The sequence below is a fragment of the Protopterus annectens genome, chromosome 17.part0 (genome assembly GCF_019279795.1).
Source record: "Protopterus annectens isolate FY-2018-M chromosome 17.part0, PAN1.0, whole genome shotgun sequence".
Classification (NCBI taxonomy): Eukaryota; Metazoa; Chordata; order Ceratodontiformes; family Protopteridae; genus Protopterus; species Protopterus annectens.
The window spans coordinates 739,748,037-739,760,722 of record NC_056751.1 but is presented as its reverse complement, the minus strand read 5'-3'; the positions used below and the strand labels follow the sequence as shown (position 1 = coordinate 739,760,722).

Genomic DNA, 12,686 nt, shown 5'->3' with positions numbered 1-12,686 from the left:
ATAAGTGATGGCTGTGGTCACTAGCCATTTCATGCTTCTGATTAAAAAATGTAGCAAACTGCAAAAAAGTACACATTACAGCACAGACTATAGGATGGCTGGGATGCTTCTTTGCCAATCTTCTGACTATTCTACTTCTTAATAAAACCAACTGCTGAAAAGTGGAAATTATTTTAGTATTTTTAGGGAGGATGCAGTTTAACCCCCCCCCCATCCCTCTACAAAGAACTTTGCACCCTGCACCACTATACTAAAAGTCAGCTATGAAGTTCCTGCAACTCAGGGACAGGGGAATTCCTAATGTAACAACCAATGAGTGAGTTCAACCAAGTGTGCACTACCAGGGCTGACTGTCACAAAAATTAATAGACTCCCTACCCTACAGTCCAAAACCTCAGTACAAGACATAGTAAAACATGCAAGCTAATAAAAATAAGTGGTCAATGTGCCCAAACTCACACTGGTAAACTCAAAAGACAGGCACAGCAGATCAGCAAACATGCAAGCTCTGAAGTTGTTTGATCATGAAATGGTAGTAAGACAGATGAATATTTATATAAATCATGGTGTTATTATAGGCAAAAACGGAGACCACCAACCAAAAGTTCAAGTTGAGCTTTATTTTAATAACGCAACCGCGGTAGTGGTGCTGCGGTAGCGTTGTTGCCTCACAGCAAGACGTTGTCAGGTTCGATTCTCAGCTAGAGCGTCTTCTGTGTGGAGGCATGCGTGAATGGGCGTGCCTTCGTTGAAGGTTGTGCGTCAGGGCTGGTAACTCGGCATGTAAAAATCCACTACCAAACATTAGCGGACCGGAGTTCCGCTGTGGCGACCCCTAACCGGGATAAGCCCAAAGACACAACAACCACCAAATGCCACACATTTTCGTCTATTTACAATAGACTTCTTCAGATATCAAAAACACAATGCAAAAAAATCGGCCCATTTTATAGGCACAGCATTATGGTGTACCAATCAAAGTCATCCACCAATTAATTAAAAACAATTATGATGTGGTTAAAATAGAATTCAGTATTACATGAAATTCATAATAGCCCCATAAAAATCATACAAAAAATAAAAATTGTGTAAAAATGTAGTAACTGTGTAAAAAAATCGTCTTAGTACATATATATATAAATAAATATTTATACATATATTTAAACCCTATGCAAACCTGTTAAAACCAATATGTTATCACCATCTACTGGCCAAGGAGATTATAAAATTCTAACAAATAAATAAAACCAAAAATACTCTACAGGTCTCAGCATTTAAGAAATCTTACCAAAATGATAAATGCATAAAATAAAGATACAAAAATTGTGAACAATCCATGTAATGATGGTATGACAGAAATATGTTGTCCATTCAGAGTTCGGCAGCTCTGAGTTTCAATAATGGAGCTATATTAATATTCTCATTGAGCCCTGGGTCCCTACCTGCATCTAGGGTTACTCGCCAATAAAGTTCCCTGTATTCCAACAGGTTTTCCCAGGGCCCACCACTGTTATCCACTTGAACATCTTCAAGAATGAAAAAAATAAACTTTGCCTGTTTACAAATCAAAGTGTGTTTAAACAGAGCATTTCTCTCATTCTTAGTCCTAATCTCATAAATGTGTTCATAAATACGTCTTCTAATCTTTCGCTCCATTACTTCAGATCTTTTGTTTACCGTGGAGGCTGAAAGAACTAGGTATTTTACGGTTTTAAAAAAAATTGATGACAAATGTTCCATTAACATGAAAAGAAAGATTAAAACATTGGAAAGAAATTGAAATGAATATATGAATAATACATGCTACCCTGACACCAAAGGTGTTAACAAACAGAAGCAGTGTTTGATGATGATAACAGGTTGGGGGTAGGTGGACAGTATGTTTTTGAGGATGAGGAAGGCTATGATCATACAGAGGATATTAGGGACAATCCTTTAGAGAGACCCCCGCTTCACCAATCTGAGAGAAACTTGTCATATTACCCCCAACACCCTGGTCGAGGGGTGAGTCGGGGAGGTTACCAGGAGAGGAGGGGGAAATGTTAGTCTCCCTGATTGAACCTATTACTAAGGATGAGGTCAAGTTTAGTTATAATAATTTCAATATTTTCAGCTATAGTGAGATAGCACTCACTGTTGACCATTTTAAACTTTTGGCAAAAGTGTTTAAATTTATTCCCAACACAAGAGTGGATATTAGCAAATTCCTCCCGGAATTTAAAACTATTTTTGAGAAAGATGAACTTTGTATTGGTGTTTCAAGAACAGAAACAATTGTATGAAGTGGTGAATTTGAGGAGGAAGAGTACTTTCAACCCCCCTTATCCACACACAGCTAAAAACTTTTGAGACCTTAGTTGATAAACATATTAGGCAATGGCAAACTACAAACCAACAACACAAAAAGTATAACCTTGACAGAAAGGAATGGGAAGTGTTGAATGACCTGAGGATGGATCGTAATGTGAGAGTTATGAAACCCGACAAAGGGGGTGGCGCAGTCATAATGAATACTTTAATGTATGAAGGAAAGATGCTTAATTTGTTGGGGGATACAGATACATACACTAGAGTGTCTAAAAGTGAGATTAACATTGCCTACAAAAAATAGATTTGACATTGACTGATTTCAACAGTTTTAATTATTTGTCTAACAATAGGCCCAGGGTGCCGACTATATTCGGTATACCCAAAGTTCATAAAGAATTGGTTGACCCACCCCTCAGGCCAATAGTATCAGCCGATGGATCTAAAACAGCACCACTTGCAAAATTTCTTGATGTTAAACTTAAGGCCCTTTGGGGTTCTAGTACCCAAATACTTAAGGACTCCTGGGAATTTTTGAATGGAATCGACCTTAGTGTGAATTACGAGCAGGTAACTTTTGTAACTATAGACATCAAAGACCTCTTTTCTGTTATTCCCCACAGTACAGGTCTTGAATGGTTGGAAGGAGTTTTGGTTGAGAAACGAAGCAAGAATGAAGGCGAGATTGACAACTTAACATACATTTCTTCCAGTGATTTGCATTTGGTCCTGTACTTCATGGGAGTTAGTTTTGAATACCAACTTCATATTTTTTTGGGGAGAATTTTTCCACCAAATTAAGGGCGTAGTGATGGGGGCCAATTGTGACCCCACATACGCCAATATAGTATTGGCTTGGTGGGAAAAGAGGTTTATTATGGAATCAGAATTTAGGAATTGATGGTTGCAATATGTCAGATTCCTGGATGATATTTGTTTTGGGTGGGGTCCAATGAAAAGTTACAGGAATTTTTGCTATACATTGAAACAACTACTAACTTCTTACACTTTACCAACACTGTCTCTAAAAACACATTACATTTCCTAGATATATCAATTGAAAAGATGGAAAAGGGGAGTATTAAATCAAAAAAAAAAGAGTTTGGTGAGGGGGCAATACATTCGTGCTATATATAGTGATTTTGAGGTAGAATGTGAATATCTTAACCATCTTTTTAGGGAAAGGGGATACCCAGCTGAGTTCTTACATGACATCAGAATCAACATCCTTTCCAATAGAATAGAGGAGAAAAATTTTGTCCAGTTTAAGGAATGGGATTTGTTGGTGAGTGTGAGCAGGCTAGTAAACAAAAACAGATAGGGGTGAGAACAGCAGGTCTTTTATTACAAGAGTACAGTAAGGATTTTTTCTATTGTAACAACTTAGAACAGAATGGAATAAGTTTTTAGAACTTACTGACTTACCTCTGGCAAAACTGTCCCCCCTGAAGTTTACCTTTAAGAATGGGAGGAATCTGAAAAACCTTCTTGAACAACGCAGAAAACCAATGAATGTTAGTGGTAAATGAAAAGGGACGTACCGTTGTGGGGCTTGTTCCCAATGTCGATACATTGCGCACTGTGACAGTCTTTACATTGCTAGTAGAGATAGGAAGATGTGTGGTCTGTCCCATTTTAATTGTAACTGTGAAAAAGTGGTTTATTTAGCTACTTGCTCCCTTTGTGTGCATTTTATATTGGTAAGACGGAGAAAGATTCGAAGACATATTTATGAACACACTTATGAGATTAGGACTAAGAATGAGAGAAATGCTCTGTTTAAACACACATTGGTTTGTAAACAGGCCAAGTTTAGTTTTTTTTTCATTCTTGAAGACGTTCAAGTGGATAACAGGAGTGGGCCCTGGGAAAACCTGTTGGAATACAGGGAACTTTATTGGCAAGTAACCCTAGATGCAGGTAGGGACCCAGGACTCAATGAGAATATTAATATAGCCCCATTATTGAAACTCAGAGCAGCCAACTCTGATTGGACAACATATTTCTGTCATACCATCATTACATGGATTGATCACAATTTTTGTATCTTTATTTTATGCATTTGCCATTTTGGTGAGATTTCTTAAATGCTGAGACCTGTAGAGTATTTTTGGTTTTATTTATTTGTTAGAATTTTATAATCTGCTTGGCCAGTAGATGGTGATAACGTATTGGTTTTAACAGGTTTGCATAGGGTTTTAATATATGTATAAATATTTATTTATTTATTTATGTACTAAGATAATTTTTTGCACAATTACTACATTTTTACACAATTATTTTATTTTTCGTTTTATTTTTATGGGGGATATTATGAATTTCATGTAATTCTATTTTAACCACATCATAATTGTTTTTAATTAATTGGTGGATGACTTTTGACTGCGGTGGTGGTGCTGCGGTAGCGTTGTCGCCTCACAGTAAGACATTGTCCTGTTAGATTCTCAGCTAAAGCGTCTTCTGTGTGGAGACGTGCGTGAATGGGCGTACCTTCGTTGAAGTTTGTGTGTCAGGGCTGGCAACTAGGTACGTAAAAATTTACTGCCAATCATTAGCGGACCGGAGTTCCGCTGTGGCGACCCCTAACCGGGAAAAGCCGAAAGATACAATAACAATTGGTGGATGACTTTGATTGGTACACCATAATGCTATGCCTATAAAATGGGACAATTTTTTTGCATTGTGTTTTTGATATCTGAAGAAGTCTATTGTAGATAGACGAAAACGTGTGGCATTTGGTAGCGTTATTAAAATAAAGCTCAACTTGAACTTTTGGTTGGTGGTCTCCATTTTTCACCTTTTCGTTTTGGATTATTGGTTTTGTTTGGGCGAAATTTTCTCCGTTTTGTTTATTTCTTATTACAGGCAACTGAAACTCCGTTATCTAGGCTTAAACCTGGGCCAAAATTACCTCTTTGCAGTTCTTTCTTACCGTGCAGTACAGTTACTGTTTGCTAACACCTTCTGGATAAACATATGTAAACAGTTCAGCTTTTATTACACATTAAGAACTTTATATCTTTCTCCTTTATGTACTACTTAGACAATATGCTTTAAAACATGTTACCACCCGGCATTGTAAACCTTGGCTCTACGTGATTGTGTCACTGCTGAAGTCACACCCTGACACCATGTGCAAAAATGGGAAAAAGGGTTTGTGGATGGAAGGATGGACGGATTCTCATCATATCTCCTGTACTTAGGTTCACAGATTCATAGGTTGGTACTAGGCTACTGGCCCTAGGGCCTATATAAGCCTAGCCAAACGGTACCCTGGCTTTCACCACCCAAGAAAATTATTTTCCTGTGCCCCTGTCGAGCAGAGTCACAGAAGTGATCCCTGGGGTGATTTTCCTATCTCCCATCCAATCATCAAGATTTTTCTTGAGGAGTGCTAATGAGGAGCTTTGTTTGATATAGATAGGTAGTTTGTTTCAGAGAATGGGAAGTCTCTGGGACAGGAATCTATCCCTCCAGCATGTTCTGTTTATTGTGGTGACAAGGTTTAGGTCCCTAGAGCGTGTAGCTCGGAGGGATTGGGATTTCTTTAAGTGGAGCATGTCCACCAGCTCTAGGTTTGACATAGCTTTGTATGTTAGGCAGAGATTGCCTCTGAGTAAGTGATATGCGACGGAGTAAAGCTGGACTTTTTTGAGACAGTCTGCATACAGCATCTGTTTGAGGCTGGCGATCCTCTTTGTGAGGTATTTCTGTGGCCTTTTCAGTTGTTGTAGATGTCTTGTGAGGTACATACCACAGAAGGTGTTGTACTCTACAATGGGTCTACTGAGTGACAAGAAGAGGGGAACAATGAGCTCTTTTTTCCTGGATGAGAAACCTTTTGTCATGAGGTGTGCCACGTAGAAGGATTTCCTGACTACTGTGGCGATGTGATTATCAAAGGAGAGACTACTGTCCACCTGTGTCCCAAGGCCTCATCACACTTTCGGTGTTAAGTAGACTACCGCCTATGCGGTAGTTCGTGGGTACAGAGTTTTTACCAAAAGGGATGACAATGCACTTTTTTGCATTGAGCATGCGGCCATCACTTTGACACCAGGCATCTGTCTCAGTGAGGCCTTTTTGTAGGACGTCCACATCGTTAGGAGTTTTGATTATGGCTCCTCGTTTGCAGTTATCTGCAAACTTTGTTAGCCAGAGACCTTCGGTGTTAGCCTGTACTTCAGAGAAGTAGATAACAAACAGGAGTGGACCCAGGATTGAATTCTGTGGTACTTCACTTGTCACTGGTCTGAAGTTGGATTTAGAGTCTGCTACTTTCACAGTGTGGGTTCTGTCAGTGAGCCAGTTGGCAACCCATCTTCTGACATAGGGATTTATACCTAGTTTAGGAAGTTTATCTATAATTCCAGAGTAGCTACCTTCTTCTCATGTGAGGTCACAATGTGGTGACTGTTACATTGTTATTGGTAGTAAACTGATGTCATAACACAGGTTTACGACATCAAATAAACAGTAAACTGCAAAAGCATGCAAATTCAAACACAATCCTAATAAAAAGGGTAATGTACCAATGTATACTCACATCGTATCATCTGTGGTGGGGAGTGCAGAATATATTAATTACATATGGCACCAAGACTGAATTGCATTTAAAGCTAGATTAAAGAATGCATTCCATTGTTAGATTATTCTACTGTATGACAACATCTGCATTTAGAACAATGTGACGCATTTCTGTGGCAAAATGTAATAAATACGTATCTATATACAACAAGAGATCTGAGCAACAATCTAAGATACTACATCTTTCAAAGCTACACATATGCATGTGAGATGCACCGTCATGGAGGAAGGTATACCGCAGAAGAAATCTTGGAATAAACACATTACAGGTGCTTTGCTTATTGTGAAACTAACAAGGAGACAACTAATGGAAATATAACCATTTTCTCTGTGCTATTTTGCCCCTGAGCTTTGAGACCATTAACCCTCCCCATCTGAGAAGAGCTATTCATTCCCCTGTACTGGATAACCCTACCAAAGGGGTAAGAAATATCTTAAGGTCCCATCATACAAGTAGCCATGAGGGTAGTTTGTGCCCATGGTACATTCAAGCAATGAGGGCATATGCTATAAGGCCTTAACCTCTCGCCCTGAAGAGGAGACATGCATCCCACATCACCCCTTAAAATGTTTATACCACTTCTTTGGGAAAGCATGCTCCCACACACCCATGATGAGAGTTACATAATAAGTGGTTTGGCAGCAGAACACCCAGCTTAGGGCCATCCCTTGTGACACCTCCCCTCCTGAGGGGCTGTCGCTCTAGACATCACTGGTGCACCCTCTCCCTCCAGGACAGTCACATCCATCATCATCATCATCATCATCATCATGCCATCTCCAATGGAAGCCAGGCTGCTAATCAAACCCAGGACACTAATTAAATCCCGCCTGCCTGGGTCATATTCGGGACTTTATCCTTTCACAAAGTTAAATCATACGGCTACTTTTTTTCACCTCAGCAATATAAAAATAATTAATTAACAGTTTTCCAAAAAAAAAAACCAAGGATAAGAAAAGAAACTACGGAATTGCAAATATAGTTCTGTCTGTGAGATGACAATACCCAATCCCCCCAAAGTTATTTAATTAGAACCTTCAACTCCATGGGCAGTGGGCCGCCAATCCTGTCAAGTGGAGTGGTATCCAAGCGTTTCTGATAATCCTCAAGGCGTTGCCGGTTCTCAGCTTCTTTTACTGCCTCGTTAACATACCGCAGGATTTCTCGACAGCGATCTCGAGAAAGAAGCAACTTTCTGTGCTCAGTGCTATGTCCTACAAAAAGATTTGGAAACAGAATTAAGAATTACATATATATTTTACATCCAGAAAAGCAGACTATCTAGTCTGCCCCTAACATGCAGCTATCATCTTAGCAACACCAGATCTGTGCCCATTCATTCTAATGTGCTGTACTTATCATCTTACCAACACCAGATCTGTGCCCATTAATTCTAATGTCCTGTACTTATCTTACCAACACCAGAACTGTGTCCATTCATTCTAATGTTCTGTACTTGTTATTTTAACACCACCAGATCTGTGCCCATTAATTCTAATGTCCTGTACTTGCTACCTTACCAGCACCAGATCTGTGCCCATTAATTCTAATGTCCTGTACTTACCTTATCAACATCAGATCTGTGGCTATTCATTCTAATGTCCTGTACTTACCTTACCAGCACCAGATCTGTGCCCATTCATTCTAATGTCCTGTACTTATCATCTTACCAGCACCAGATCTGTGCCCATTCATTCTAATGTCCTGTACTTGCTATCTTACCAGCACCAGATCTGTGCCCATTCATTCTAATGTCCTGTACTTATCATCTTACCAGCACCAGATCTGTGCCCATTCATTCTAATGTCCTGTACTTGTTACCTTACCAACACCAGATCTGTGCCCATTAATTCTAATGTCCTGTACTTGCTATCTTACCAACACCAGATCTGTGCCCATTCATTCTAATGCCCTGTACTTATCTTACCAGCACCAGATCTGTGCCCATTCATTCTAATGTCCTGTACTTATCATCTTACCAGCACCAGATCTGTGCCCATTCATTCTAATGTCCTGTACTTACCTTACCAGCACCAGATCTGTGCCCATTCATTCTAATGTCCTGTACTTATCTTACCAGCACCAGATCTGTGACCATTCATTCTAATGTCCTGTACTTATCTTACCAGCACCAGATCTGTGCCCATTCATTCTAATGTCCTGTACTTGCTATCTTACCAGCACCAGATCTGTGCCCATTCATTCTAATGTCCTGTACTTACCTTACCAACATCAGATCTGTGCCCATTCATTCTAATGTCCTGTGTGTGTACGTGTTTGCGTCTGTCTGTCTTCTCTGCCAGTTTGTACAAGACACTTCTTTTCCTTCCCATTATATACCTGAAAACAGGTTTTAGTCTCCTTATCTTACTTCCTCTGACAGTACTGTCACCACTCTGGCTTTAGCTGTTTCCCTTAGCTGCTCTCCTTCTCATAACATCTATGTTCCTCTGTCACTCTCCCAACCCTTACATGTCTTTTTCATCATTAGCGCTTCCTTGAACACTGCATTCAGCCATAATGGTCTCTTGTCCTCTTTCCTGTCACTCACTATGCTCTGCCTTAACTTTTCTGTCTACTTGATGGCTTACCTCATTCTTTGTAATTTATCTATCCCTCTCCACACCTTTAGTTACAGTCATTATATCCTACATCTCTGTAATTAGAGACTTGGTGTGAGTCATGTCCTCTGTTCTCTAATCTGAACCGCATCACAGTGTGTTTGCCATTTGCTAGCAACTCCTTAATGTCCACCCCAGGTGATTAACACATAGGTTCATAGGTTCATACTAGGCTATCTGCCCTAGGGCATTTATAAGCCTAGCCAGAGTATGTTTGGCTTTCACCACCCATTTTAAATTAATTTTGCTATGCCCTTTTTCGAGGTTAGTATACTATGCCTCTGTCTAACAGTGACACAGAAGTGATACCCGGGGTAAACCTACGATCTCCCATCCACACATCAAGATTCCTATTGAAGAGAGTCAATGAGGGACTCTGCCTAACCTGGACTGGGATTTTATTCCAGAGTGAAGGGAGCCTCTGGGTTATGAATCTGTCCCTCCAGCATGTCCTATTTATTTCAGTGCTGAGGTTCAAGTCTCTCGAGCATGTAGCTCGATGGGATTTGGACTTTTTGAGGTGCAGCATGTCCCTTAATTCCGGGTTGGACATGGCTTTATACGTCAGGCACAGGTCACCTCTGAGCAGGCAGTATGCCACTGAGTAGAGCTGGAGTTTCTTTAATCGGGCAGCATATGACATCTGTTTGAGCCCTTTGATCCTCTTGGTGAGGTACTTTTGGGGTCTTTCCAGTTGCTGCAGGTGTTTGGTAAGATACATCCCAAAAGGGGCATTGCACTCGATTATGGGCCTGATGAGGGATGAGTAAAGAGGCACGATGACCTCCCCTAATCTAGATGTGAATCCCTTCATGATTAAGTGGGCTATATAAAATGTTTTTCTAACCACTTTGGCCACGTGGTTGTCAAATGAGAGATTGCTATCAACTTGGGTCCCCAGGTCCCTAATTACTTCTTCTGTACTTAATGGATTACCACCTATGTGGTAATTTGTTAATTAAACATTAATTAACCAAGAAGCTGGACAACTAGGGACAAAACAAAACATAATAACACACATATAAAACATTAAAATGCACATAAAGACAAAAGCCAAACAACAACAGATAAACACGGCTAAAGAATACTGTTGTACCTTTCATGTATTTCTGTTTTACGCTTAACTTTGTTTGTGGTTATACTCCTGATAATAAATATGCAAGCACTTTGGAAAAAATGAAGAATATGACAACTTTTTGATGTTTCATTCACTACCTACTCATTCATTCATTCATTCATTCATTCTTTATGACCTTGCCCACAAAATTATAACAAGGAGGGAGGGAGTACTGGCAATGATTTAAATACCTCAATAAAGTATTCTGGGTAACCAAAAACAACACACTTCCTTCATTATGGTTTCACTAATATATAACTACAATTTAATTTTCAATGCTGTGTGTTACACCTGTGAAACATAGCTAACAACTTGCCTTAGTAGGATACAAAACTCACCTACTTTTGGAACTGGTATGGAAACACAGTAGCCTACACACTAGTTTAGGTAGTAAAGCATTGTGCTTCAGTCTTTAATGATGTCATGGTACGAGTTTTCAGTTTCAAAAAAATTCCAAAGGCCATGCTTCTCAACAAAATTGCATGAAAAAGTAGCACAGTTTTTGCATCACAAAATTATACAGTTTGATATTATACATGGCAAGGAGGTTACACCCATCTCTAAGGGTTTATTTACATTTGCTTTGGAAAGCAAAACAATATACATTAAACACAGCACTTGCAAAAAGATTTTTAAACTTCAGTGAAATCATGAGCCTAGACAGACCTCCTAAAGCCCTCTAATCCATCCACCTCACACATACAACTTGTTCAATGTAACATTTAGTTTCCTGCTGGCCCTGATGTAGCTTTGTGCAACATGGATGAATCCTCCTCTATTCAGACCTTCTATCAACCTGCTCTTCCAATCCATCCAACATATGTCACAGGTTCTTACTATATCAGCTGACTTATGAGTGGACCTTCCTTGGTGGAGCTCTGCTTAGGTTCTTCCTCTACACTCCAGTTTGTACTTTTTCCCTTGGAAGCTCCCACCCTGTGCATACACATCAATGTCATGATGGTGCCGCACTATAAGAGCACAGTTAGCCCCAAGCTTGCCAACTTGTTTCCAACCACTAAAATGAGCACATATCCTGTAAATCAAAAAAGTTTTTTTCATGCATTATTGTTCTCCAACCCCTGACTGCCAAACAAAGCCCTACCCCTTCTCCAACCCCTGACTGCCAATCGACGCCCTACCCCTAGGACACTTAGTATACTCATTTATTCCTACTTCCTTGGTCAAGTCCTTAGTATCCCACATCACCCTGTGGTGAAGGGTCTCTTTCTAATAGAACAGAACAACTTTACATCCAGAAGAAGGGAAACAAGCTAAGCTCTGGTGCTCTGTCATCCATGGCAAGGGTTTTTTGTGTGTTATACAAACCCTTCCCTGGAAGCTGATGTACATGGCTCTATAGACCCTCTCACTGCTGCAAGTATAAACTTCCATATGTGAGTACATGTGTAGTTCTGTGCAATGCAGAGGTCATCCTCAGTACATAACACTGTATGACATTGCCCTCCTTTCTCAAAAAACTGTCAACATCTGTGAGCTGCCTGTAGACTGAGGCTGAGTAGGAGTGCCACTGTACCAGCTGCCATGGCTAGACTGCATAGCTGTTAAGTTTCTGCCCCCCACTCCCATCTGATATACTTCATGACTGTGGTATTCTCTGTCACCATCTGGGGAGTTCCCCCATTCTAAAGCTGGCTCATAGCCTTCAATCCACAAATGACAGTTAACACCTCCTTTATACTGATGACCATTTTGTGCTCTGCTGGTAATAGCATATTCCCTGTACTTTGATACCTTGTCAGCAGAGTCCTAGGTATTTACGAAAACAAACTGGTTGGGGGAGAGGGGTGGTCTACAGTAAAGGATCATTTCTTTTGATATGAATCACCTACCAATGCAGTTCACTCACTATGAAAGGGGAATGTGGATTTGTTGTTATAAAGGGTGAAAATGTTGAGTCCACACAGGTGACAAATACCACTGAATCTTCCACATGTTGAGAATGGTCAGGCATCAGTGTGGTGGAAGCCATGAGCCCCAGGGCTCTTAAGAACTCTCTAGTAGTGACCTGAGCCTTCGTTGCCAGTTCCTG

General features: G+C 40.1%; 1 protein-coding gene across 7 annotated transcripts in view; it reads right to left on the bottom strand.

Moving 5' to 3' along the window:
* ARHGEF11 (Rho guanine nucleotide exchange factor 11) overlaps positions 1-12,686 on the bottom strand; it is a 4,318,379-nt gene that overhangs the window by 699,063 nt on the left and 3,606,630 nt on the right. For all 7 annotated transcript variants that reach the window (XM_044059024.1, XM_044059020.1, XM_044059026.1 and 4 more), the window contains one exon: positions 7,931-8,109. In XM_044059024.1, the coding sequence (XP_043914959.1) occupies positions 7,931-8,109 (179 nt within the window). The remainder of the gene's footprint in view (positions 1-7,930; positions 8,110-12,686) is intronic.